The sequence below is a fragment of the Rhopalosiphum padi genome, chromosome 3, assembly GCF_020882245.1.
Source record: "Rhopalosiphum padi isolate XX-2018 chromosome 3, ASM2088224v1, whole genome shotgun sequence".
Lineage (NCBI taxonomy): Eukaryota > Metazoa > Arthropoda > Insecta > Hemiptera > Aphididae > Rhopalosiphum > Rhopalosiphum padi.
Window position 1 is genome coordinate 38,000,777 of NC_083599.1, and position 24,497 is coordinate 38,025,273.

Sequence of the window (24,497 nt, forward strand, 5' to 3'; positions counted from 1 at the left end):
AGAAAATCAACGATGTTACATTTGACCCGTGTTACATTTGTACCCGGTCTCCCCTACTCTGGTTCTCTGATGTCTGAAAGTTCGAAACGTTTACCATATAGTGGATCAACTATTTCAGGTAATAGGCATTCCAGATAAAATCTGAAGTATAATAAAATTAGGTATTAGGTAGATTTTATGTAGGTAAATGTAACACATTTGAATATTAAACGTTAAACAGAGTAAATGGTAATGTATTATCTTACTTATTAAGTTTGTCAAACATTTTAAACTTCCAAAATTCATCATCATAATTTATTTCTTGAATGGTCATCCAGTGATGTGTATGAATCACAAAATAACACTTTTTTCGACCAGTTATTCGTAACTGACCATTATTTGGTACCAATATTTGTGCTCATTTTTTAGTGAAATTTGATTTTTGTTTATAACATTACAATATTTTAACTAAAAATCATAATTAAAAATTATTTGGAAATATTGTAGGTGTTTAATAAAATTATTATTTTTTAAATATTTCTTACTAGCTCATTATTTATTGCTTCAACAGGACTTTTAGTGTCCCTGGCTGCATATGGACATTTAATTTCAAGGATGGAATCTTCATCAACTAGTCCATCTATAAACAAAAAATATATACATTTATACATATACATGTACATGTTATTTATGATTTTAAAAATTTTAAAAATTGAATATACCAGGAGTAGCCGCAAGGTACGGAAATTCAATGTCAGAAAACAGTCCACATAACTGTACAGAACGGCCACTTAATTTTTCAAATTTAATTCTCGCATGCGGTTCCATTTCGATTCCATGTGCTATCTCTTTTGTCGAAGTATGAGGCTTATATAGCATACTATATACTTTTTTTCAGCAGCTCGTGTCTGATCTCATTTTACAAATTTCACCAAAATTCGATGGTGTTAAACGTTTTTTACGTTCATTTAACCAATCTTGGCTATGTGCCTGTTCTCGTGTAAGTCGTTCCAACTCAGCTCTATTTACATTTGATAATTTTTCTAGAAAAACTGTTTTTTTCATATTCAAATCTTCATTGCTAATTATATTGTCTAATGGTTCAGCCAGGCCGTAGTCTGAATCTGGTGCACAAGATCGTGTTGTACTAGATTTAGTACGTCTTATGCCCATGTCAAATAATTTTCTTCTACGCATTACCGTATTAGTTCTAATTCTTTGAATATTTGTCGAATACCGTTTAGCATGTAAACCTAGGTAAACAAATAATTAATAAAAAAAAAAATATATTTATATAATATAACATTAAATATTTTTTTTTAGAGTTATTTACCTGGACTAGTCGTTATTATTTTTTTTTGTAATGTTCGCAAATAATTTTTAGAATTAAATCCTATGACTGCCGCTTCTACTCTCGTTTTGTAATTATTTTTTTGAGTAAAATTTATTCGTTTACCACCGACGTGCTTGTTTATTAAGCTATTAAATTGTTCGCACGGATTGTTATCTACATTCTCAATCAAGCTGTCTGCATTTACCGATAATCTATGTATTATACTTCGAATTTCTGCATCATACCAGAATTTTCATCTTCGGGCACCATATTTATCTCCCCCACTTTAGGTCCCGAACAAAAATAGTGAGCACATTTATTGTGTTGACCCAGTCTATGGTAAGGGCTATTTGAAATGTCATTCCTGAGTTCTAAAACAATATAAACACATTAAAAAAAAATAGTATAAACACGAATAATACAATGTAAGTAAGTTATATTACAAAAAAAATACCAGTTATTTTTTGGTGAATAGTAGAATTGGTTTTTAAATGATGTTCTATTGCTTTTGTTATATCCGAACGAAAACGTATTATCATTGATTATAAATACTATAGATAGCTCACTGCAGTACATAATACGCTGCGCCGTAATTACTCCCAATAGAGAGCGCTAAGGAATTCGGCCTATAATAAAATAAAATAATTATTTCTAATCGCCGTAATCGTCACCGCGGACAACTGTTGTGTGTCGTCGTCAAACATCGTCGGCGGCGGCTTCGCAGACCGCAGTAGCCAGTAGTTCAGCGATTGCATTTACAGACGTCGTCGCCGCTGGCGGCTAGGAATCAGAATACAAACCGTTCAGCGACGAGTTCAGACCAGCTAATTTCGCCCGAAATTTGCTCACATAAAAAGCTTTTATCTGAAATTCGATTACCTACTCGCTTGTGAACATTTAAAATACTTTTGAAATACGTCGAAACTAATAACACAAAAGTAATAACAAAATGAATAAACTAGAAGGATTTCTTAAACCATGACTAAAATATTTTCATCAACATATTCAAAAATCAAGTGTTTAAAAAATAAAAAAACTAATTAAACTCATTCAAATGTTTTTTGATTTTCCGACTAATGCAATTTGTACACTGGAAATAATAAATACATCATTACCCTGCAAAATAAATAATTTTTTTTACTGTTATTGACTTATATTACCACTGTGACACCGTACTTACGCCTGTGACCAGTGACTAAGCGTATTTTACAATTTATTGTTTTATTAAAATTTAACTTCTAATAAAATTCAAGCAAAAATATTATATTTTTTTCATAATAAAAATACAAGAAGAATTGTAAATTAACAAAACAATTGAGTTTATTTTCAACTTTATTTACCTATTATTTCAAATCTGTTTATGTAACAATATTATAATAAATTACTTATTTTGTACACTGCATACATAACAAAACATTAATTACAAAATTATAATTTACCTATTTATTTATTTATTTTCAAATATTCGCAATTTGGCTGCATTTTGATAACTTCGCTTTCCAAGGTTTGCATTAATCCACTTACATTCCTTATAAATGCGTGTCCTAAACAGCAGCTGTAAAATAAATTCATAGTGATCTTTACACGAATTTTGTAAAACCAAAAAATGATTATTTATTTGTCTTTCGGCTTTATGCAAAAGTTGTTTTAAAATTTGCTTTGAGCTCTTAATTTTAGGAAATGTATTTTTAAATATATTTAAACATATTGTCACTATTTGTGTTAGCTCATCAGATGGAGCTTTTAAGCCTTGTGATTGTTGCACATAATCGAACACCTTGTTTATAATTAAAAGTTCTTTTTTGTCAGCTAAGTGTTCATTTGGTTTGATTAAATTACAGTTGGCACAATTAAATTTATCAAAACATTTTTTTGCTAAATAACCAGAAAAATAAGTTATTGAACACGTCTCCAGTGATAAGTCAACATCATAAATTCCTTCATTTGACTTTGAACTATTGTCAGAATCGGTTGTTTCGTGAACATAATTTTCATTTGACAATTCACCGTTTTCTGATAAAATTAAGTTTTCTACAGGAACATCCTTCAATACTTCAACAGTTATAAATTCATCGTCATCCGATTCACAATTATTACAACATGTTGTCAAACATTTCATCAAACTATATGTACATATATGCCCAAAACAACAGCGAAACATGCGGGCTGTGGGGTTTCTGTTGTAGCCATTTTTTTGTCGTATCACTGAAAATAGATTTTCTAATATATCTTGCGTTAGTCGATTTGTCATTAAAAAATTGTCTTTATTTGGCCGATAGATTTGCATGTCTACTTTTTCTTGTTCGTATAGTTCTAAAATAGCAGTTGTCGTCCAAATTATTCCAATAAAACAAGTCTTTTGCAGGCTTGGGCCAGTTCGGCCAGGGTGAAGTCTTCAACGGTTTCGTCTCCTGCGGTTTCTGGTGGGTAGGGCTCGAGTGCCCAGTCCGTCGCTGGGGGGTTCGGGAAGAGGTGATCGGCGATCTCCAACTCCATGCCGCGGGCTTCGATTCCTGGACGTCGACGACCGGTGCGTTTGGTGACGACTTTGTAGGGAAGACCCCACGGGTCGGAGTCAACGGATCTGCATAGGTCGGACCAGCATTTAGCCTGGGAGGATCTTATTGCCTGCCGTAATAACTTCCTCTTGGCCTTATATGCGATTCGGTGAACATCCAGCTGTTCGTGTGACTCTCGCCTTCTAGCTGCCCTGTGATAGCTCCTACGCAGTCGACCGTATTCGTCGCGTAGCGTGGCAATTTCTTGGTTCCACCAGTGGACTTGCCTTCTGCCGCGAGGCGGTGGTGCCCTGGGCGGCATGCATGCGTCGCAAGCAGATGTCAAGTATGATATGTACTGGTCAGCAACCTGATCAGTGGGCGTGTTTTCATCAGTAGCGGGCAGAGGTGCTATTGCCAGGTGAGAAGTTAGTGCATCTAAATTGAGCTGTCTGTAGGCCCATCCCCTGAGGCGTTCCGGGGGATCGTCCTGATTAGGAGTCCGTCGAAGCCGTTCTAACCAGAACTGGATGTATCTGTGGTCACTCGCCGATTCGACTTCATCCATGACTCTCCAATGGGTGAGGGCGAGGCAAGGTCGGCAGCGGTGGAACGTGACGTCGATCACCGACTCAGCGTTTATTCTGCGGTACGTAGGCTTGGTGCCAACGTTGCCGACCAGCAGGTCCAAACTAGCAGCTAGGTCAGCTAATTGGTCGCCTCTAGCATCATTCCGCGCTGAGCCCCACTCCTGCGACCAGGCATTAAAGTCGCCTCCGATGATAACCGAGCAGTGCAAGTCTACCGAGCGAACAGACTGCTCGACTTCTCCTAAGAAGTTCGCGAAGTTGGCATCCGTGTCCTTCCGGGAGATGTAGCAGCTGTATATCCTAATGCCCCGTGACTGAATCCAGGCGAAGCCGCGACCCGCCCCGTTCGAGTCAGGTATAAAGTCAGCGGTGGCCGTGAGAGCAACTGCACAAGTTCCGTCGGTGCTGGCTACCCATCGGTCGTCATGAGTCGGGTTCCAGTTCTGTTCAGATACTATGAGGATTTGAGCGCCTGTGGCAGCGGAAGTCTGTTGAAGCAAGCTCTGTGGTATGGAACTCCGTTGAAGATTGATCTGTAGGCAGCGAATCATTGCAGCGTGCTTACTCTATCTCCGTTGCTTACCTGCCGAGACTGGGTTTGTGGATTGCGCCCGGTTGGCTTCTTGATTGCCTCCTTCCTGGCTTTGCACATACCTGATCCTGGCTTATGCTCGTAACGCTCAAAGCCAGCTCTCTCGCACGCTACGCATGAGTCTTTGTCTGCCAGGCATTGTTTTAGCTCTTGCCCTGGTTCTCCACAGCGTTTGCAATTGGACGATAGGTCGGGCCCGGAGCAATTACCACTTTGGTGTCCAAATCCGTGGCATCGGAAGCACTTTTCTGGTTCAGGCCGCCTAGGACGAACGCGGCACATTGTCCATCCAATTGGTACTCGGCTTATACTAGAGGCGGCGGCTCTCGTCATTCTGGCAGTAGCAATTTGCTGGCCGGACCTAGTGGGCCAGAGACCAGTGATCTGCATAGCCTGCCGTTCACAGATGGCAGTTTGGTCGTCATCAGATCCTGGTATTGCTGCCCGCAATGCTGACAGGACCTCATCCTTGGTTGCCACAGCATCGAGGTCCACAATCTCGACTACAGCATACTGGCTAAGCTGCGATACTCCTCCGACAGCGCCACCCAGCCTGGTAGCAATGGCCGACGACAATTTCTGTGCTGCTACTGCAGATCCAGCACCTTTGTCTAGCTCGACTAGCAGATGACCATCTCTGGTTTTACGCATGCCGGTTACCTGAGCTCCCAGCTCCACCAAATTTATCTCGCTGTTCTGCCTAATTGCGCGAACGGTGTCTGCGTATGAAGAGCCAGCCGCCAACCTGACTTAAGACAGCCGGGGGCTTAGCCCTGTGCTTGGCCCCTGTCCTCGGAGGTATGTGTTGGCCCACCGTTCTACCATTGGGAGGTGCTGAGGTTGTTTTCCTACAAACGACTTCCTTCCACCCTTCGCCATCCGTCTCCATCGCCGATTCAGCTCCATCATCGGTGTAAGTAGTCATCTCTGCCGGCCCACGGGCACCTGCCTTGCGTGGGCGACGTCTTGTTGACTCCTTCTTCCGACGCTCCTCTTCGCTCTCCCACCAGTAAGGGGTCAGTATGGTGTCCGTCCCAGCATCAACCATCACCGGCCCGTCAATGCCCCTGACCACTGGGTCGGTCGCCAGGTCATCCCTCATTTTCTTAGTTGGGGGAAGAAGTGGTGACCTCAGTTTCTCCTTTCTTGTTAACATCGGAGCCACGACGTCGAAAATATCTTCCAGTATCTTAATGAGACGGTTGGATCTCGATTCATCTCCCCCTTGTCTCGCTTCAGTCATTGCTGTTTTCAGCAAAGATTTGATGCACGCCAGTCCCGCCTCTACCTGTTTCGAACCGCCCTCCACCGTGGAGGTAGGTGTTGTTATGGCGACCTTTCGTTTAGCACCCGTAACTGGTGTAGTGTCACCTCCGGTGCACAGTCTGTTACCCATCAGACTGGAGTTGGTGTCACCAGATTCAGCTTCCATGATGCTGTTAGGAACCCTTGCACACACACTTTAGATTAGTAAGCATATTATACAATAATATAGTAGTGTAAGCAATATGTGTAATTTTTTGCAAGCGACTGCGTCGCCAAGACAAGAACGTAGAATAAGCAAGAGTTAGTCGTGAATAAGTAGCCGATTCGTATAATACTGTGTTGTTAAAATATTCTTATAATAAAATAATTAATAAAATATTTTCTTAAAGTTAAACAGATTTTGTGTAGTGTTTTGAATACAACCCGTAAGTGAACGAACTCTTTTACAACATATATATACCTTTTGGCCTTAACCGAAAGAGTATATAACAACTGGTGGCAGCGGTACCTTTTCGGAGTATTCTAACACAACGAAGTCTGTATTTTACTCAGGTGACACAGTCGTCAATTTATATAAATTTTAATATTATATACGTAACAAATACGTATCTATACAATATACGTATAATTATATACGTCTATTGTCTATACATCATTCATGCTATGGTGTCTTTATACGTAGCATAATACACCGTGTATAGTGTATTACGCAACGTCAACAACATACCGGAGTGCGAAATTACAATCATCAACATCGATATTAAAATCGTTTCGATTGTGACGTTTACTCATCATCCGTCACGAGTCGCTGTCGTCGTCAACGCCGCCGTCGTTATCCTTGACCGTGACAGAAAATCTAAGTGGGTCAAACCAACGGAGTGGGAGCGCTGAGCGTCCAGGAACGTCACGAGAGCAGCTACGGTGTTTACATTGTGACAAGCTATCATTGATAATCAGCCGTATCAACCAATAACAACAACAAACAGCATGTATACGTTAAGCATAAGAACTATACTAGTATTACTGTAAGTTATTAATTTATTATAAAACCTTAACGTAATATTAACAAATTACTATTATAATCACGTTTTATATACATATATATACATAAGAATATTAATGCATGTCAACTCATACGAGTGATAGTGAGGGTAGCAATTCTGATTCAACTGAATTAGATCCTGATTTCGTCCCCCACCGAACGGTTGTACCTGATAATCCGTCTAATAAACCATTAACTAGGTTGCAAAATAAAACAAATATAAATACAAATCTAAATCTTCTTGATAAAATATCATTAATAGACTTAAACGATAAAAACACTATTTTAAAACCAACGAACATAATGGCGAATAATAAACAAACATTACTTTCTTTAGAAACAGCTCTAAGACTCGTACCGCAGTTTAATGGAGAAAATCCACAGGATGTATATCCATTCTTTAGTGCATGTGACTTTGTGATTAAGACTGTAGATGAAGAATGTCGCCCTATTCTTTTGCAGGCAATTTTAATAAAATTAGCAGGTAAAGCTTTTGCGATAACACAACATCGAGAGGTCAAATCATGGGACTCACTTAGGGAGTTATTATCAGTTACATTTTGCGCTAAACGAACTCCAGGTTACCTTCAACTAGAATTGTCCACAACCCGATTTAAATCAGGAGAAACTATTCAAGAATATTCTTCAAGAGTCGAGAAATTATTACACGAGCTGTGTAATGTCAGTACAAGCAAAAGAACAATAGCAGAAGCTAAAGCAGTGCACGACTATATCAAAGAAACTACTTTAACTACTTACATTGAAGGATTACCAGATAGCATCCGAAATATCATAAAATCTAGAAACCCATCCACTTTGGAAGACGCTATGAAAGTAAGCTTAGAAGAAGAAAAAATATTTTTATCAAATAAAGAAACACGACGTTTGTTCCAAAATAAATCTAACGCTAATAGCACAAATAAATATTGCAAAAACTGCCAAAAAAGTAATCATAATACGAATGAGTGTAGATATATAAATCGTAGCATAGACACAGGGCAAAACAGCAAACAAAAAAACTCAAATACAAAGCAAAAGACATGCGCATATTGTAAAAAAGCTGGGCATTCCATAGAAAAATGCTATAAAAAAAAAGGAGCGGATGAAAGAAAAAATAATCAACAAGAAGGTGATAAAGGAAATCAACAAAATTATTCGGGAAACGGATCGGGACCGAATGCCTCGGGCAGTCGTTCGGTCAAAGATTTAAAAATAATAGCCCAAACACAATAAGAACCTTACCATTTACAATAAAATTACATAACGACCATGCAATATTCCAAGCCTCACAATGTACGTCAGGAAGTGCAAAACTCCTAATAGATACCGGCGCAAAACTAAACCTTATCCGACTTGACGTATTGCATGACGAAGTTCTAGTTTCGGATACTAATATTTATCAGTTACAAGGAATAAACGACCGCTTAGTCAACACTATGGGTGGTGTTGTACTCATGATTTCAGATAAGAACCAAACTTTTGAAACCGAATTTCATGTGGTACCATCGTCATTTCCAATTGACGGGGATGGAATTTTGGGTAAACCTTTTCTAAAGGAAAACAAAATCATCATCAACGTAGATCAGGAGGAAATAACTTATCCTGACAATGCCACAACAACCATACCAGCCAGAAGCGAAGCGATAATTCCTATACGAATATTAAACGAACCTATAACTGATTCACAATGTATTCTTATTCATGCCCAAAACATTAATGAACATATAATCTGTGGAAATGTCTTAAACGAAATAAAACAAAATCAAATACTCATTGCTGTAATAAATCCAACAGAAAACCCACAAACTGTGAAAATTCCAAATCTAAACGAATTATCTCATGAAACTTTTGAAATAGTACCTATAAAATGTACACAAAGTAAAGAAATTCCAAAAAATGCAAATAATCGTATTCAACTATTAAAAGAAAATCTTAGATGCGATCACATGAACAATGAAGAAAAAGAATCCATTGAAAGATTATGCAGTGAATATTCAGACATTTTTTTTTCTTGAAGGAGATACATTATCCTGCACAGAAACAATACAACATGAAATCAAAACGTCAGAAACAAACCAACCCATATTTCAGAGACCATATCGTCTCCCTTATTCTCAAAAAAAAGAAATAGATAAACAAATTGAACAACTCGAACAAGATGGAATAATTAGCCCCAGTGACAGTCCATGGAACGCACCATTATTAGTAGTACCAAAGAAAACAGACGCATCAGGTATCCAAAAATATAGGGTAGTAATCGATTTTCGTAAACTTAACGAAATCACTGTGGGAGATGCATTTCCAATGCCAGACATATCAACGATCTTAGATCAGTTAGGAAAAGCCAAATATTTCTCATGCCTAGACATGGCAAGTGGGTATCATCAAATAGCTCTAAAGCCAGAAGATAAGCACAAAACCGCTTTCAGCACGGAAAAAGGGCATTTCGAATTCAATAGGATGTGTTTTGGTCTAAAAGGCGCACCAGCAACTTTTCAAAGGTTGATGAACCGAATCCTAATTGGTTTAAATGGTGTGAAATCATTCGTATATTTAGACGACGTGATTGTGATAGGAGCAACAATCAAAGAGCATGAACAAAATTTACGTCAAATATTTGAAAGATTCAAAAAACATGGACTACAATTACAACCGACAAAATGTGAATTCCTTCGACGAGAAGTAATCTACCTCGGACATGTAATCACAGAGCAAGGCGTAAAACCAGACCCGAAGAAAATACAATGTATGGTAAACTACCCCACACCAACGAATGCAAAAGACGTAAAATCTTTCCTAAGTCTAGTCGGATATTATCGAAGATTTATCAAAGATTTCAGTAAGAAAGCTAAGCCACTTACTAATTTACTAAAACAAAATCAACAGTTTATCTGGTCAGATCTTTGTCAAGAATCGTTTAATTACTTTAAAAACATTTCAATAAATGAACCAATCTTACAATACCCCGATTTCAATCAACCATTTAATATCACCACAGATGCAAGTAATATTGCAATCGGAGCTATTTTATCGCAAAGGAAAATTGGCTCGGATCTGCCAATTGCATACGCGTCACGTACACTCAATAAGGCGGAAACCAATTATAATACGACAGAAAAAGAATTACTGGCGATACTTTGGGCAGTTAAACAATTTAGACACTACGTGTACGGGTGCAAATTCAACATTGTGACAGATCACAAACCATTATCGTGGTTATTTGGAGTCAAAGATCCTGGAGCTCGTTTGACCAGGTGGCGACTACAATTAGAAGAGTATGACTATAATATCATATATAAGCCAGGAACGCAAAACACAAACGCAGATGCTCTAAGTCGAATAGCAAAAATCGACAAATTATCAAATGTAGATGACTACAGAACAAAAACATACGAAAAATTCGAAGAAGATATACAGAAAACATTAATAACAAATTCAAATGTAATCGAAATCCAGGGTGATATATTCGAGGCACCTGAAGACATAACTCTTGTAGTTTGTGTATCAAAAAATTTTGAGATGTCACAAGGATTAGCCTTAGAATTCAGAAGAAGACTCGGTCAAATTGAAACATTAAAAGGACAAAACAAAGAAATCACAGAAGTCGCACATATTCAACATAATGAGAAATCTCTAGCGTTTATAATCACCAAAGAATTATGCCAACAAACAACTACTTTTGAAACATTTTATAAATGCATCATTAATCTACGAACTTTTTGCGAAGAAAACAATATTACAAAAATCGGATTATCTAGAGTCGACAATGAACTTGATAAACTAAACTGGGAAAAAGTTCGAGCCATTATTAGGTACATTTTCAAAAATTCAAAAATAAAAATCATTATTTATGTCGATATTGAATATTCTGAAGAAGAAAAGCTCAAGATAATCGAAGAATTTCATAATGCTCCACTTGGCGGTTATCAAGGCGTGTCAAGGACAATCAAGCGAATCAAATTACATCACCAATGGAAAGGACTTAAAAGTGATGTTAAAAAATGCATAGCTTCTTGTCAATCATGTCAACAAAACAAAAGCATGAACAGGACTATAAAACAACCCATGGTAATTACAACAACGGCCAAAAAACCGTTCGAAAAAATATTTCTTGACATTGTGGGACCGTTAACAACAACAAATGAAGGTCATTCATATATACTTACCATTCAAGATGATCTAACCAAATTTTCAGCGGCGTTTCCATTAATAACTCATGATGCTAACTCGGTAGCAAAAACATTTGTTGAAAAATTTATATGTCAACATGGCATACCTGAATCGATTGTAACTGATTGTGGCACTGAATTTATGAGTAAAATATTCAAAGAATGCTGCAAGCTACTTAAAATAGAAAAAATGAATACTACACCATACCACCCACAATCCAATGGCGGTTTAGAAAGATCTCACCGAACTTTGGCAGAATATCTTAGACACTATGTCAATAAAAACCAAACAGATTGGGATGATTATGTAGCTTTTGCTATATTTGTATACAATACAACAGTTCACACAACAACTAACCATCAACCGTATGAACTTGTTTACGGTTTTCCTGCTACAGTCCCTCACACATTAAGTCGAACACCGCAAGCAAGATATAACTACGATGATTATACATATGAATTAAAACAAAAACTTCAGGAAACATGTAAATCAGCCAGAAATAATATAATAAAAAACAAAGAGAAAACAAAGAAAAAGTACGATCAAAAAGAACTACAAGTAAATGTAAAAGTCGGAGACCAAGTATGGGTAAAAAACCACCAACAGAAGGGAAAGTTAGGACCAAAATGGGTGGGCCCTTACAATGTAATACAATTAAATAACAACGAAAATATAACAATTCAACGAGGCAGAAAGGAAATAAAATTACACAAAAATGAAATAAAACTTGCAAATTAAAATTCAATAATTCATAACACATAATGCAAATATAATAAATATGGCCCTACAAGGTTTCGTTCACTCCAGTATATTAGATATAAATACCCTTAAAAACCAATTAAAAGATATTAAAACACAATTACCCATAGGAGAAGGCATACCAATAGATTTAGATAATTCAGGAATATCAGAATTGTTACTACTAATTACAACTAACATAGTATATATAGAAAATGTATTAATTTTCGTCATAGAAATACCTATAGTTAACAATTATGAATTTATATTATATAAAAACATACCTTTACCTGTTAACATATACGATAACGACTATGTAATGATAGCTCCAAAATCTGATTATATAGCTATAGATAAATCTAGATTATATTACTTAGAATTAAGCGAAATACAAATATCAAAATGTAAACAAATAATGAATACGTTATTATGTACTTATGATCAACAGTTACATCATTTGGATGAATCCTGTGAGCTAACAATATTTAGAAAGCCAGGTATATTACTTAATTTGTGTAACTTAAAAAATGTTAATTTTAATTTTAGTATATGGCATAGGTTAGATAATACAAATTCTTGGATATATGTTACGATTAGGGATAATATTATCATTAAATGTAAAAATAATTCAGAAACAATAGTAGTAAGTATAAACGGCACAGGCATTTTAGATTTAGACAATCAATGTGAAGCCAATACTGATGACGGGACATTATTAATAGCAAAAAGAAAAATAACTACAAAAATGTATAAAGACTTTATTCCACAACTAGACGTTTCAATTAACTGGAAAACTAAATTAAACATTACAAATACAATTTTAAAAAATTCAAATATTCCAGATAAAGGTAATTCTATAGTAAAAAAAAATTTATTCAAACTAATAGAATACTCCAAATCACTATAAGAATTAAAATAAATAAAAACAAGTAGTAATGTTATGGGCACAATAGGTAATGAATTATACATAATTATAACAATAAGTATCATCAGTATAGGTTTAGTAATAATAATAATTTTATATTTAATAATCAAAAACAAACATTGTAAAACATCTAATTCTGTAAAAAACCCAATAGAAGGTAAGATAATATATGAAACCGTAGACAATCCAAATCATGAAAATCCATTGCCTAGAATAATATAGTTTGCAATAGGCAATGAACTTTCATTTAACCCCGGGGGTGTTAGGAACCCTTGCACACACACTTTAGATTAGTAAGCATATTACAGTGAAACCTCTATATAGTGGACAGCCACGGGGAATTAAAAATTGTCCATTATAGAGAGTTGTCCACTATTGAGAAAACCTCTACTTAGTGGACATTTGCAAAAAATTACTAAATGTCCACTATAGGGAGACACTATAGGAAATTGCAGGTTATATGTACACTGTATATGAACATATACATTGGAATATTAATTTATTATTTATTATGTATGTATATTATAATATAAATATGTATGTAGATGTATGTATATTTAATGTATGTATGTATGTATTAAAAAATTATGTAGTATAAAAATGCTTATAAAAATGTTTAATGATTATGTAAAATTAAAAAAATCTGTAATTTTTTTTTGTGTAAATTTTTTTTGCTCTTCAAAATGAATTTGTAAATTGGCTACCATTGATAATGCGATTTCATCTTCTTTATTTTTAAAATATGTTTTTAAATTATTTATTGTTTTCCAAACTTCTTCAAACGTTGGATTGTATATCGAATCGTCTTCATCTTCTTCTTCTTGTTCTTCGAGTTGTTCGTTTTCTTTTTCACTAAAATTGTCTAGATTACAATTGATTATATCTGATATGATTAATGTATTGTCTTCTGTAAGGATATTATTATCTATAGAAACATAGTCCTCAATTTCGATAGTACTCGGTACAAGTTCTGAGAATAAGTCCAAATTTGCAACATTGTCATTTTCCATTACATATTCTGCTGTATCGAACGAAAAAAATCCCGACTTTTTAAAACAATTTTTGACTGTCTCTGGTTTTATATTTTTTAATGCGGACTTTATCCAAAAAATTGCATCTAAAACGTTTATAGATTTGTTTTCTACATTCTGATCAACTCTAGATAAAATATGACGAAGTAATCGTTGGCGATAATGAACTTTAAAATTTTTAATAATTCCTTGATCTAGTGGTTGGCAAATCGAAGTCGTATTTGGAGGTAGGAATATTAGTTTTATATTTTTTAAGTTTAATGTATCAGGATGTGAACTAGCGTTATCTAGAAATAAAATAATTTTTCTATTTTCCATCTCCATTTTTCTGTTAAAACACATTAGCCAATCTGTCATTAAATCTCGATTCATCCATGCCTTACGGTTAGCTTTCCAATTAACACCTAACGTTGATACATTTACACTTTTGAAACAACGTGGTTTTAGTGATTTTCCAATTATTAACGGAGTTTCAAATTCCCCGATCATATTTACACATAGTAAAACAGTTAATCGATCTTTAGCTATTTTACCTCCACGACAAATTTCGTTTTTTAAACACAATGTTTTATCAGGAAGTGCTCGAAAAAATAAACCTGTTTCATCACAATTGAATATATTTTTTGGTTCATAATCTGAAATTAATGTTTTCAATTTTTCTAACCACTTTTCTACGACACTTGTATCAACAGAGTTACCTTCACCACATATATTTTTAAAAGAAATGTTATGACGTTCTCGGAATTTTTGAAGCCAACCATTTGAAGCTTTAAAGTTTTCTAGACCTACCTCATTTGCAACTTCTCGTGCTTTCTCTTGGAGCAATGGTCCAGAAACAGGTAAATTATATGAACGGGCTCTACAGAACCATTCAAATGTAACTTTATCTACAAGTGCTCCATCCGATGTCTTCGAAAATTTTCTCCTCATATCTTCATTGCCGTTCTCAGCGTAATATTTTTTCAAATTACACGCATCTTGTAAAATGTTATTCACCTGTATTTTTCATTAAATGATTTTTAGATAAATTAAAACAAAATATGTATGTGTTTAAATTAAATATTTAAATTTACCTGTGACTTGCTTACCGTCAATCAGGGTGACTTGGAACGATTTTGACCTTTTAACTACTGTAATACATTCATTATTGATAATTAGGTTCTGTAAAAAATCATGCAGTGTCGCACACCTCCAAGGAATAGATTAAGTAAAAAAAAAATAAAGTTTTTGAGTAAATTAAGATAAAAAAAAAATAAAAAGTGCTTGTTCCAAGTCACCTGGGGTGTTGGGTGACTTGGAACATACATTTTTTCAAATGCAGATTGCATTTAATGATTTGTGGAAGGTCACTTGGAACTCTACAATTATTTTTAAAAAAAAAAAAGTGTTTAAAACCATATTTTTATTAATTTAAAAACAATTTAACATTTTTTTAAAACTGTTTATTACAAAATAATACTTTTTCTTATAAGTTGCAGTCTTTGCTCACAAAATAAATTTAACAAACATATTAATAAAATTAAACTTTATATACAACAAAAAATAAAACAGTTTAAACTGACTTGTAAAACAATAGATACAACATAAGTATTTCTTTTTTGAACTTTAAAATTTAATATTTATAACAAAAAACAATATAACAATAACCAAAAACCATATTTTTATTAATTTAAAAACAATTTAACATTTTTTTAAAACTGTTTATTACAAAATAATACTTTTTCTTATAAGTTGCAGTCTTTGCTCACAAAATAAATTTAACAAACATATTAATAAAATTAAACTTTATATACAACAAAAAATAAAACAGTTTAAACTGACTTGTAAAACAATAGATACAACATAAGTATTTCTTTTTTGAACCTTACAATTTAATATTTATAACAAAAAACAATTTAACAATAGGTAACCAAAAATTAATGTTATTGATTTTAAAACTTAACAATTTAAATTTTTACAGTAGATAAGGAACTAATTTTTATTCAAACTGATAGTTGCCTCTTCTTTCTTTTATGACCTTTAATTTTTTTATAACTTGGTCTTTTCCAACATATGCTTCATCTATTATGAAAGGAAAAGAAAAACATCCTCTCATACTTTGGCTCTTTCTAAGGAACCGGCACAGTAAATTATCCTCCTCTATTTCAGTAATTTGTCCTACATATTCTTCAAAGTTGCCTCTTACAGTTTCAAATTTTACCTTAACAAAATCATCAATTATTAGGTTATTAATATTTACAGTCTCATCATTTTTTTCAGTCTCATTAATTTCTTCAGTCTCATTAATTTCTTCAGTCTCATAAATTTCTTCAGTCTCATAGTTATTTTCATTATTTTTATTTAGTTCAGTCACATTAGTGTTAATTTCAGTGGTATCTGTGTTTAATTCTTCTTCATTATAACCTTCTGTGTCTCGGACTTCTTCTTCATTAAACATATTAGCTTCGGTTACACTCCGACCTGGCTCTATATTAAATCTTTTTCTTCTGCATTTCTTTGCTGGTCCATCGTTAGAACCAAATCTTGTTTCTTTAAATAAATCGTGAAGTACTTGTGGAATAATAGAAGAGCTTGTGGATGAGTTTGGATCGTCTGGTAATTTATTTAATACCTTTTCTCGGTCTAACGGGTATATGCCAGTAGCTTTAAATCCAGATTTAATATTATCAGATTGAGAAATTTCAAGTTTTTCTAATGTTTTTTTTAGTATACTTGGAAACACATCTTTTGTAAGTGGTCCTTTTCTTTTTAATTTATGCATCTTCAAAACTTTACGCCATGCTATTTTCATAGGCCGAAAACAACACACATCCAATGGTTGAGTCAGGTGTGTGCTGTTTGGGGGCAGAAATATAAATTTAATATCATGTTGCTTACAGAGCTTAACAATATTCACCGAAATGTGACTTGCCAAGTTGTCTCCAATAATAACTTTAGTTCCAACCAAACGACGGCAATGTGGAATAACTAAAGTTTGAAACCATTCTTCAAATATTGGTTGATCAAACCACCCAGAGGGTGATCTGTTGTATCTGCACCCTTCTGGCCCTCCTAATGTCCAAGGTTCCCACATCTGGAGGGATTTGTATACAACATATGGAGGAAGCATAACACCAGATGCATCGATAGCAAACATAACCGATGTAGCAGACTTTGTAGAATCCATAATTGAATCAGCATGTTTATTTTTTTTTCTCACTAAAACTTTTGTTCTACCCGGATCATCTATAAAATTTGTCTCATCGTAGTTAATGATGTTTTGCGGTGGTACATTTTCTAAACTTAATTCAAGGTTATTAAAATATTCATTGATAGTAGTTCTTGAGACAGCAGCTCGTGATCTTTTGATATTCTCGGAAAGTCTAGGTTTCAAAAGACCAGAATGTCTGGATACAAAACGTGTGTACCAATCATCGCCAGGTTTATTGTTTTTAAATATTTTTATTTTTCGGCCGGAACGATCTAAGTATGACTTGATCAATCTCTTAACTTCTTCCCTATCAAAAGGGTAACCCCAATCAGATGCAAATAATATTGTTTCTACAATATTACCTTCTTCAGTGGAAGTTAAAGCTGTTTGGCCACCGTGGGGATTAAGATTTAGTTGGTTTTTTTTCCTACTTAAAGTGCTTATTGGTATTCCATACTTATCAGAAGCCTGTCGGTAAGTCAATCTATAATTTCGGATTTCGTTCAATGCATTATCTAAAGTTTCTTCAGAAAAATTTCGGTAAGTACGACTGCCGGGTGTTCGTTTATAATAGTTCGGCATGTTCCAAGTCACCCAATTATTTTTTACGGAAAATAAAACCAACCCTGAAAAATGTAAATAATATTATTTCCTAATTCTACTTAACAATTAACACTAATAACACATTAGGAATTCACTAAAAAATAACAATACCTTGAATTTTGAAGCTGAAATACCACTTTTGCAGCTCTTAATTAAGGAGTTGAAAATTTGGATTTTTTTTATTAAATTATGGTTGAATCACATGGCTTATTGATAAGAGATAACACATTTTCGATGATAATGAAACGTTTACAAAACGTTCCGAAAAATATTGCTGTGGAGGCAGAATTTTATTTCCCTTATCTAGTATAAAATTAAACGCTGTTATCAAAAAAAAACACAATTGTTCCAAGTCACCTCCCAGTTACAAGTCACCCGGTTTGACGGTATGCAAAATCGTTCTGCTAAAACACGAACACTTAGATTTTCTGTTTCCTTGGTTTTAATAATATTTAATTTTTCTTCTAAGTTCAATCTTTTTCTTTTATTATTATTCATTTTAACGTAGGTACGTGTTCACACAATGTGCTGCACACAACTAACGACCGAACACATAACCGAACCATTAGTAATTTTTCGATTAGGAAAACCATTAAGATAAGATAAAATATGAACGAATATATAACAGATAAATATAGTATTTTTATTAAACGTTTTTGAAATGTACATGTATTGTGTCCATTTATGAGAGGTAATTTTTAATTTGGTACCAGTTTATTGTGTCCACGTCCACTATTAGGAGTGTCCACTACTAAGAGGTTATAACTCCTATTATACGCATACATTTTTGCCGGGGCATTTAGAAGTGTCCACTATTGGGAAGGGTCCACTATTGAGAGGTGTCCATTAATAGAGGTTTCACTGTATACAATAATATAGTAGTGTAAGCAATATGTGTAATTTTTTGCAAGCGACTGCGTCGCCAAGACAAGAACGTAGAATAAGCAAGAGTTAGTCGTGAATAAGTAGCCGATTCGTATAATACTGTGTTGTTAAAATATTCTTATAATAAAATAATTAATAAAATATTTTCTTAAAGTTAAACAGATTTTGTGTAGTGTTTTGAATACAACCCGTAAGTGAACGAACTCTTTTACAACATATATATATATATATATATACCTTTTGGCCTTAACCGAAAGAGTATATAACAATGCCATCATCGTCATCGTGGTTGCCGCGATTCATACTTCTGCGGCTCGATGGTTTATTAGCTATGCGTCACTCTGTATGTCGTACAGTGTGTGGTACACAGATATGTATAATAAACTAGATTGCTAACTGCTGCATCCTATCAATGTGTTTAGTTGAAGCAGACAGCAGCCATTTAATTCGAGGCCTATGGGCTTTATCACGGCCTTAGATTTGTTTGATAAGGAAGCCGATAAAAAAAATAAATAATTAAATTATAAAACAAATTTTTATTGCACGTTATTTTTCTTATTTAAACAAATTTTGTATCTAAATATCAATAACAATTTTTAACATAGTTTATTCAGATAGGTTAACAATTTTTACATGTTATAAAATAAAATGGTTTTACTGAGTTTCTGTCATTTACTAGCAGTTTTCATAATCGAGGATGTTATTATTTTACTGTAAGAATATAATCTCACGTTAAGATAGGTTCTGGTTACTTTGTTTATAATATCGATTTTGTGAGGTCTTGCCAATAAATCTGTTGAATTCCAGCAAGCATCACATTTTGGAAATAGCGTGGTGTCTGTCGCCAGTGAGTTTTGGACATTTATCATAATTTTTAAATCCATATTTTTAATAAACATTTGTTTTTTATCCACCATAATGGTTTTAAATAATGTTTCTGTCAATTTAACAATTTTGTATACCCCATAAGAAGCATACTTCAAACCGCCTCTGTTTTTCATAATTGTAAAATATTTTGGTGTGGTATTATTTTGATAAACGTGATCATTTTCAATGTATGGATCTGTAATAGCTTCAATACAACCATCACATTTCAAAGTTGGGATTAGTTTTTTAACAATATATCCACTTATGTAATATAATATATTTTCAATAGTGATGCTATTAAAATCTAATTTATTGTACTGTTCTGCTAACAATGAAATATCAAATTCATTTTCTAAATTTTGTTCTGGTGCTTTATATTTCCATTTGATTGAAAAAAGAGAATCTTCATGAGGTGACATCAGTGTACAGTTTCCTGAGCTAAGTCTTATTGAAGTGTGCAATAAAGTACTTTTTAGAGCATGTTTGAATTGCAAACAGGTAGGATTATTATTATGACCCAATCGACCTCTCATAAATCCAAAAAAAATTTCTATTGCATCTTGGCTTAATTTGTATGTCAGAATAAATTTAAAATGTTGATTTATTAACAAATCCTTTGCTATAGCTATAGTAGATTTTATGGATGCAGCAAAACCTAATATGAATGTTTTTCTTTTACTTTTCCACAGATCTTGCCCAGTAGCTGTCTTCAGTGAATACAAATAGTCAATATTATTTTTCATTTTTGTTTCTAAGTATTGAATATTTTGTTTATTAATTGGTTGTTTAAAGCCTTTTGCATATGGGTTTCTGGAATTCAAGAAATCAAAAATCTCATCTACAACCCTGATGAATCTTATTGTTGCATCACAATTTTCAAAATCTTTTGAGGTCTTGGATAGAAATTGTAGAGAGTCTGCGACGGAACTGCTAAGTGTTTGAACTGCTAACTTTACCTTCATACTATTGCTTTTCCAATTTATATGTGAAGAGTTTATCTTGTTTGCCAATTTAAAGCCCATGTCGTTTTGCAGTTCAAATAATTTATGAATATATCTCCATTCAATAAGACTGTTGTTTGAATCTTTAAATACTCCTAGTGTTCCCAAAGCATTCCTAGCTAATTTAACATTATGGCATGCATCAGGTGTGAAATAAACATTAGCTTTAGTTGAAGTTATCGAAAAATCAGACTTGATAAAATCAAAAGGTTGGTCTAGATCACATCCTAGAGTTTTAAAAGTTGAAGAATTAGCATATGCTCCATCACAGGTGACTGCCACAACATTAATCCCAAATTTATCACATTGGGTAATAGCAATCCTAATTAATTGAGCTTGTACATTTGATTTAATTTTATCTACAAACCAATACCCAATTGGCCATTTCCATTTTTGTTTTAAGCTAGACAACATAAAAACTAAAACCTCCGTTGACTCTTTTTCACAGTCTTCAACTGTCAAACTATTACCATAGTCACAATAACCAACAAACCTTAAAAAATTTTAATTTATAAATTTATATCTAGTTATAATATATTCAACTATGAATAATATTTTCTAATAATACATACATATGACTAACTTTATCCCACTGAACTGATTTTTTAATACTCATGGAGTCTAATATCAAACAACAAAATTTGTCTTCTTTGGGAAATTTACCTATTTCTAATAGGACATCTTGTAAAATACCAGTTTCAGCATTTATATTTGATACCCAATTTCGTATAGCACTTGGATTAGGCAAAGAAATTGAAGTCCTTTAAATTACAATTTATTTTTCAAAATTACAATTTCTGTAACTCAAATATATAATTGTTTCAGTTATTGAGGATATATACCTACCTAACATAGTTATATGCTTTTGGAGAATAAAAATAAAGTGTAGTTGCAAACTTTTTTACTTCTTCGCTGTATCGCCTTGCAGTAGGAGCCACATTACCATTATTTATAATATCTTTTAAAAAAACCTCAGTAAAATTTTTTTCAATTATATTAGTAGTTTCTCTATCAGTACAGGATCCAATAGTAGACATCAATTGCTGATAAGAATAATTTTTATTAATAAAAATTACAATATAGTTTATTAATATATAAATATACAGTTAAGTTTCACTCATCCGGTAATCAGTCATCACTAATCACTAGAGGCATTTCACATATTATAATAACTTATTAAGTGTGTACTAAGACTAAGCCAATCTTTCTCAGTTAGCATTTACGTAAATACCTCAAGTGAATTTATTTTTGTGTTCTGCCTTCTAACCGTTTGTTGTAAAAGTTTAATTCGCTTTTTGAGGTTGGCTTTTTTTGGTGTATCAAACAATTTTTTTTTAAATTTTCTTTTAAGTGTTGGTGTATATGTAGGGGTATGAGGTGACTGGCTGGAATCTGCAACAAATTTAATACATGACAAAGCATTATTGTATATAAATTAAAATTGTTAACATATTTAACTTACTAGGTCCAATAAAAGTCAGATCGACAACTTCATAATTACACCCAGCATTTTCAACACCAGAATCAATAGGTAAATTAGGAGAAGTAGTTATTATATTAATTATATTTGATGAAGAAGAAACTGTAGATAAAAATGTAATTTACTTAATATAGGTAAGTAGTAGTAATAGGTAAGTAGTACAAATACAACATTGAATGTAAAGAAGAATTTAATTTTACCTGAAGAACTATAATTGTGATCAAATTTGTTGCTGCTTAAACATTTTATTGCTTTTTTGGAACAATCGAAATTGGATGGTATAGCTGTATTTTTTAATATAAGTTTTTCGGGGGCTTCAACAAATTCACTTTTATTAAAATGGAGACTGCATAAGCGTGAAAATTTTGTTGGAATGAAGTTATCTCTTTGGATAGAGTGCACCCATTTTTGTCTCCTTAACTCATCGATTGGAAATCTATAATTAAAAACAAAATATCAAACACATTATTAAAAGTGTATTTCAGTAGAGCTAATTATTTTTGATAACTTTTTTGTAAAGTATTTAGTTACCTAAATAATTTTGTAGTTGAACCAACAACCCCGTCCTTGCTACTGCATCCATCAGCACAGCACTTATATGGCATAATTGGAAAAATAGCATAAAAATATTAAGTCTCAAAACAATATACCTATTGCAAAAAACAGAACACAACAATACTGTCAACAGTGTCAACTACTCAGTTTTGAGTTTTCACAGTAGTACAGTACACAAGTCAACAGACAACAACAACAATTGATAAGGCAAAATCTACATCGGCCTCGATTAAAATGGCGGATAATAACTTCGCATATTATCATCAGTTAGCAATCTAGTTTATTATACATATCTGTGGTGTGGTATGTTATTTGTAAGGCTTCCGCCTCGGCCGTGCACCGCCCGATCCGCGATACGGGTTCTGCGATAACGGCGGCGACGACGGCTCGCCGAATGACCTTTGGCCGGCCGCTCACCGATATGAACGACTAATAGTGTGATAGCGTTGCTCTTACCATTGATTTTATAATATACAGATAAGCCATAGCATAGGAGTTTTCGGTGACCAAAATATTGTTTATTTTAGTTGTCGGTAGGTATCGTTAGCTGTTCGGTGTCGTATTTGTAATTTGTATACAATAATATTTTCTATGAAATCAGAATCTATTTTTACTATTTATTGACTGTGGCGTCGCGTCATGGTGAACACGAACATGCGGGTACGGGCGCACGGCAGTCGACAGCTCGTCGTAATAATGTAATATCGAGTGCATCATAGTGATTAGTGAATAAAATATGCCCATAGAGCATAAAAATATTGTTTCGTACCTTCGCTTACTGAAGTAGTTAACAATAAAAATATTAATAATTATTATAAATATTAATTTTATCTAGAACAGTATTGAGTCTTATTTTTGATATTTCAAAATACATTTAAATATCGGATTTAAAAAATATCGAAAATCGGACTCTATACGATTCTAGATAAAATTCTTCTTACAATTTTTATAATAGGTGTTTTAATTGTGAACCCCTTCAGTAAGCCGTATTCCTGGAAGTAAGAAACTACGTTTTACAGGAAAAAAAGAATAACTAGGATGGAATTTGAACAATAAATAAACAGTTTAACAAATGATCATTGTTTTATAATATTATATAATAATTATAACCACAATTTAAATTAATGATAAAAACAAGTATAAATGAACATAATTAATTATACCTTAGTACAAATGTTAAAATATTGTTGTTATAAAAAATCATAAAAATTAAAATTAATAAAAAAATAAAAAAATTTATATATGATTTAAAATCTTTAATTTACTTATTTTGGCTAATTGAGACGTTGTGGAATGCGTTCGAGTTTTTTTTAAATATCTTACAAATTAACAATAAGTCTATAATATATAATTTATGTTCCATACAAGATTCAAACTCATTTATCCATTTATTTATTAAGATATCATTTTTTATTTTTAATGTTAATTTGAATCGTATTTTTTTCTGGTGTTGAATTTTATCAAAATTTTTTTCAAAAATGTCCAAAACGTGATTAATTATTTTATTAAAATCAATTGGTGGTGCCTTTAGGGCGATATCATTTTGATAAGAAGAATAATTTTTATTTATTAAAAGCAGTTGGTTTTTATCATTTAAATTTTTATCAGTTTGTAAATTATTTTGACAATGGTGGCAATTAAATTGTTTATAACATTTGTATATAAGATATCCAGCAAAATAAGTAACTGAACAATTTTCTAGGGTGACCGTGACGATGTCTGTTTGAATTTTATCTACACATTTAAACTTGT

The 24,497-nt window shown here is 33.2% G+C and overlaps 4 protein-coding genes and 1 pseudogene across 5 annotated transcripts; all 5 read right to left on the minus strand.

Moving 5' to 3' along the window:
* Nucleotides 1-53: 53 nt before the first annotated feature.
* LOC132925027 (uncharacterized) lies at nt 54-1,176 on the minus strand (annotated as a pseudogene).
* Nucleotides 1,177-3,649: 2,473 nt separating this feature from the next.
* LOC132925028 (uncharacterized) lies at nt 3,650-4,951 on the minus strand. The gene has a single exon (XM_060989459.1). It carries the CDS (start codon nt 4,949-4,951, stop codon nt 3,650-3,652), a length of 1,302 nt encoding a protein of 433 aa, XP_060845442.1.
* Nucleotides 4,948-5,643, minus strand: LOC132925030 (uncharacterized). Its single transcript, XM_060989460.1, has one exon. The coding sequence runs from the start codon at nt 5,641-5,643 to the stop codon at nt 4,948-4,950; it is 696 nt and encodes a 231-aa protein (XP_060845443.1).
* Nucleotides 5,644-13,669: 8,026 nt separating this feature from the next.
* Nucleotides 13,670-15,158, minus strand: LOC132924110 (tigger transposable element-derived protein 6-like). Its single transcript, XM_060988213.1, has one exon. It carries the CDS (start codon nt 15,092-15,094, stop codon nt 13,757-13,759), a length of 1,338 nt encoding a protein of 445 aa, XP_060844196.1. The 5' UTR covers nt 15,095-15,158; the 3' UTR covers nt 13,670-13,756.
* Nucleotides 15,159-19,358: 4,200 nt separating this feature from the next.
* On the minus strand, nt 19,359-22,975 carry LOC132924109 (THAP domain-containing protein 2-like). Of its 2 annotated transcripts, none has more exons than XM_060988210.1 (4): nt 22,722-22,975; nt 22,391-22,626; nt 22,173-22,292; nt 19,359-20,460 (listed from the first exon to the last, which is right to left on the minus strand). In XM_060988210.1, the coding sequence occupies exons 1-4, from the start codon at nt 22,793-22,795 to the stop codon at nt 19,511-19,513; spliced, it is 1,380 nt and encodes a 459-aa protein (XP_060844193.1). In that variant the 5' UTR covers nt 22,796-22,975; the 3' UTR covers nt 19,359-19,510. The 2 variants fall into 2 exon arrangements, with proteins under 2 accessions (XP_060844193.1, XP_060844194.1); XM_060988211.1 differs by lacking the exon at nt 19,359-20,460 and adding an exon at nt 21,751-22,102 and having other exon boundaries at nt 22,722-22,940.
* Nucleotides 22,976-24,497: the final 1,522 nt, after the last annotated feature.

What these genes read in the sequence shown, in the direction of transcription:
- LOC132924109 (XM_060988210.1), bottom strand. Translation starts at nt 22,795, where the DNA reads ATGCCATATAAGTGCTGTGCTGATGGATGCAGTAGCAAGGACGGGGTT. An exon ending in TCAACTACAAAATTATTTAG is followed by an intron (nt 22,627 to 22,721) that starts GTAACTAAATAC and finishes TTTTAATTATAG; the next exon opens with ATTTCCAATCGATGAGTTAA. An exon ending in TCTGACTTTTATTGGACCTA is followed by an intron (nt 20,461 to 22,172) that starts GTAAGTTAAATA and finishes TTCAATACTTAG; the next exon opens with AAACAAAAATGAAAAATAAT.
- LOC132925028 (XM_060989459.1), bottom strand. Translation starts at nt 4,951, where the DNA reads ATGATTCGCTGCCTACAGATCAATCTTCAACGGAGTTCCATACCACAG.
- LOC132924110 (XM_060988213.1), bottom strand. Translation starts at nt 15,094, where the DNA reads ATGAGGAGAAAATTTTCGAAGACATCGGATGGAGCACTTGTAGATAAA.
- LOC132925030 (XM_060989460.1), bottom strand. Translation starts at nt 5,643, where the DNA reads ATGCGTAAAACCAGAGATGGTCATCTGCTAGTCGAGCTAGACAAAGGT.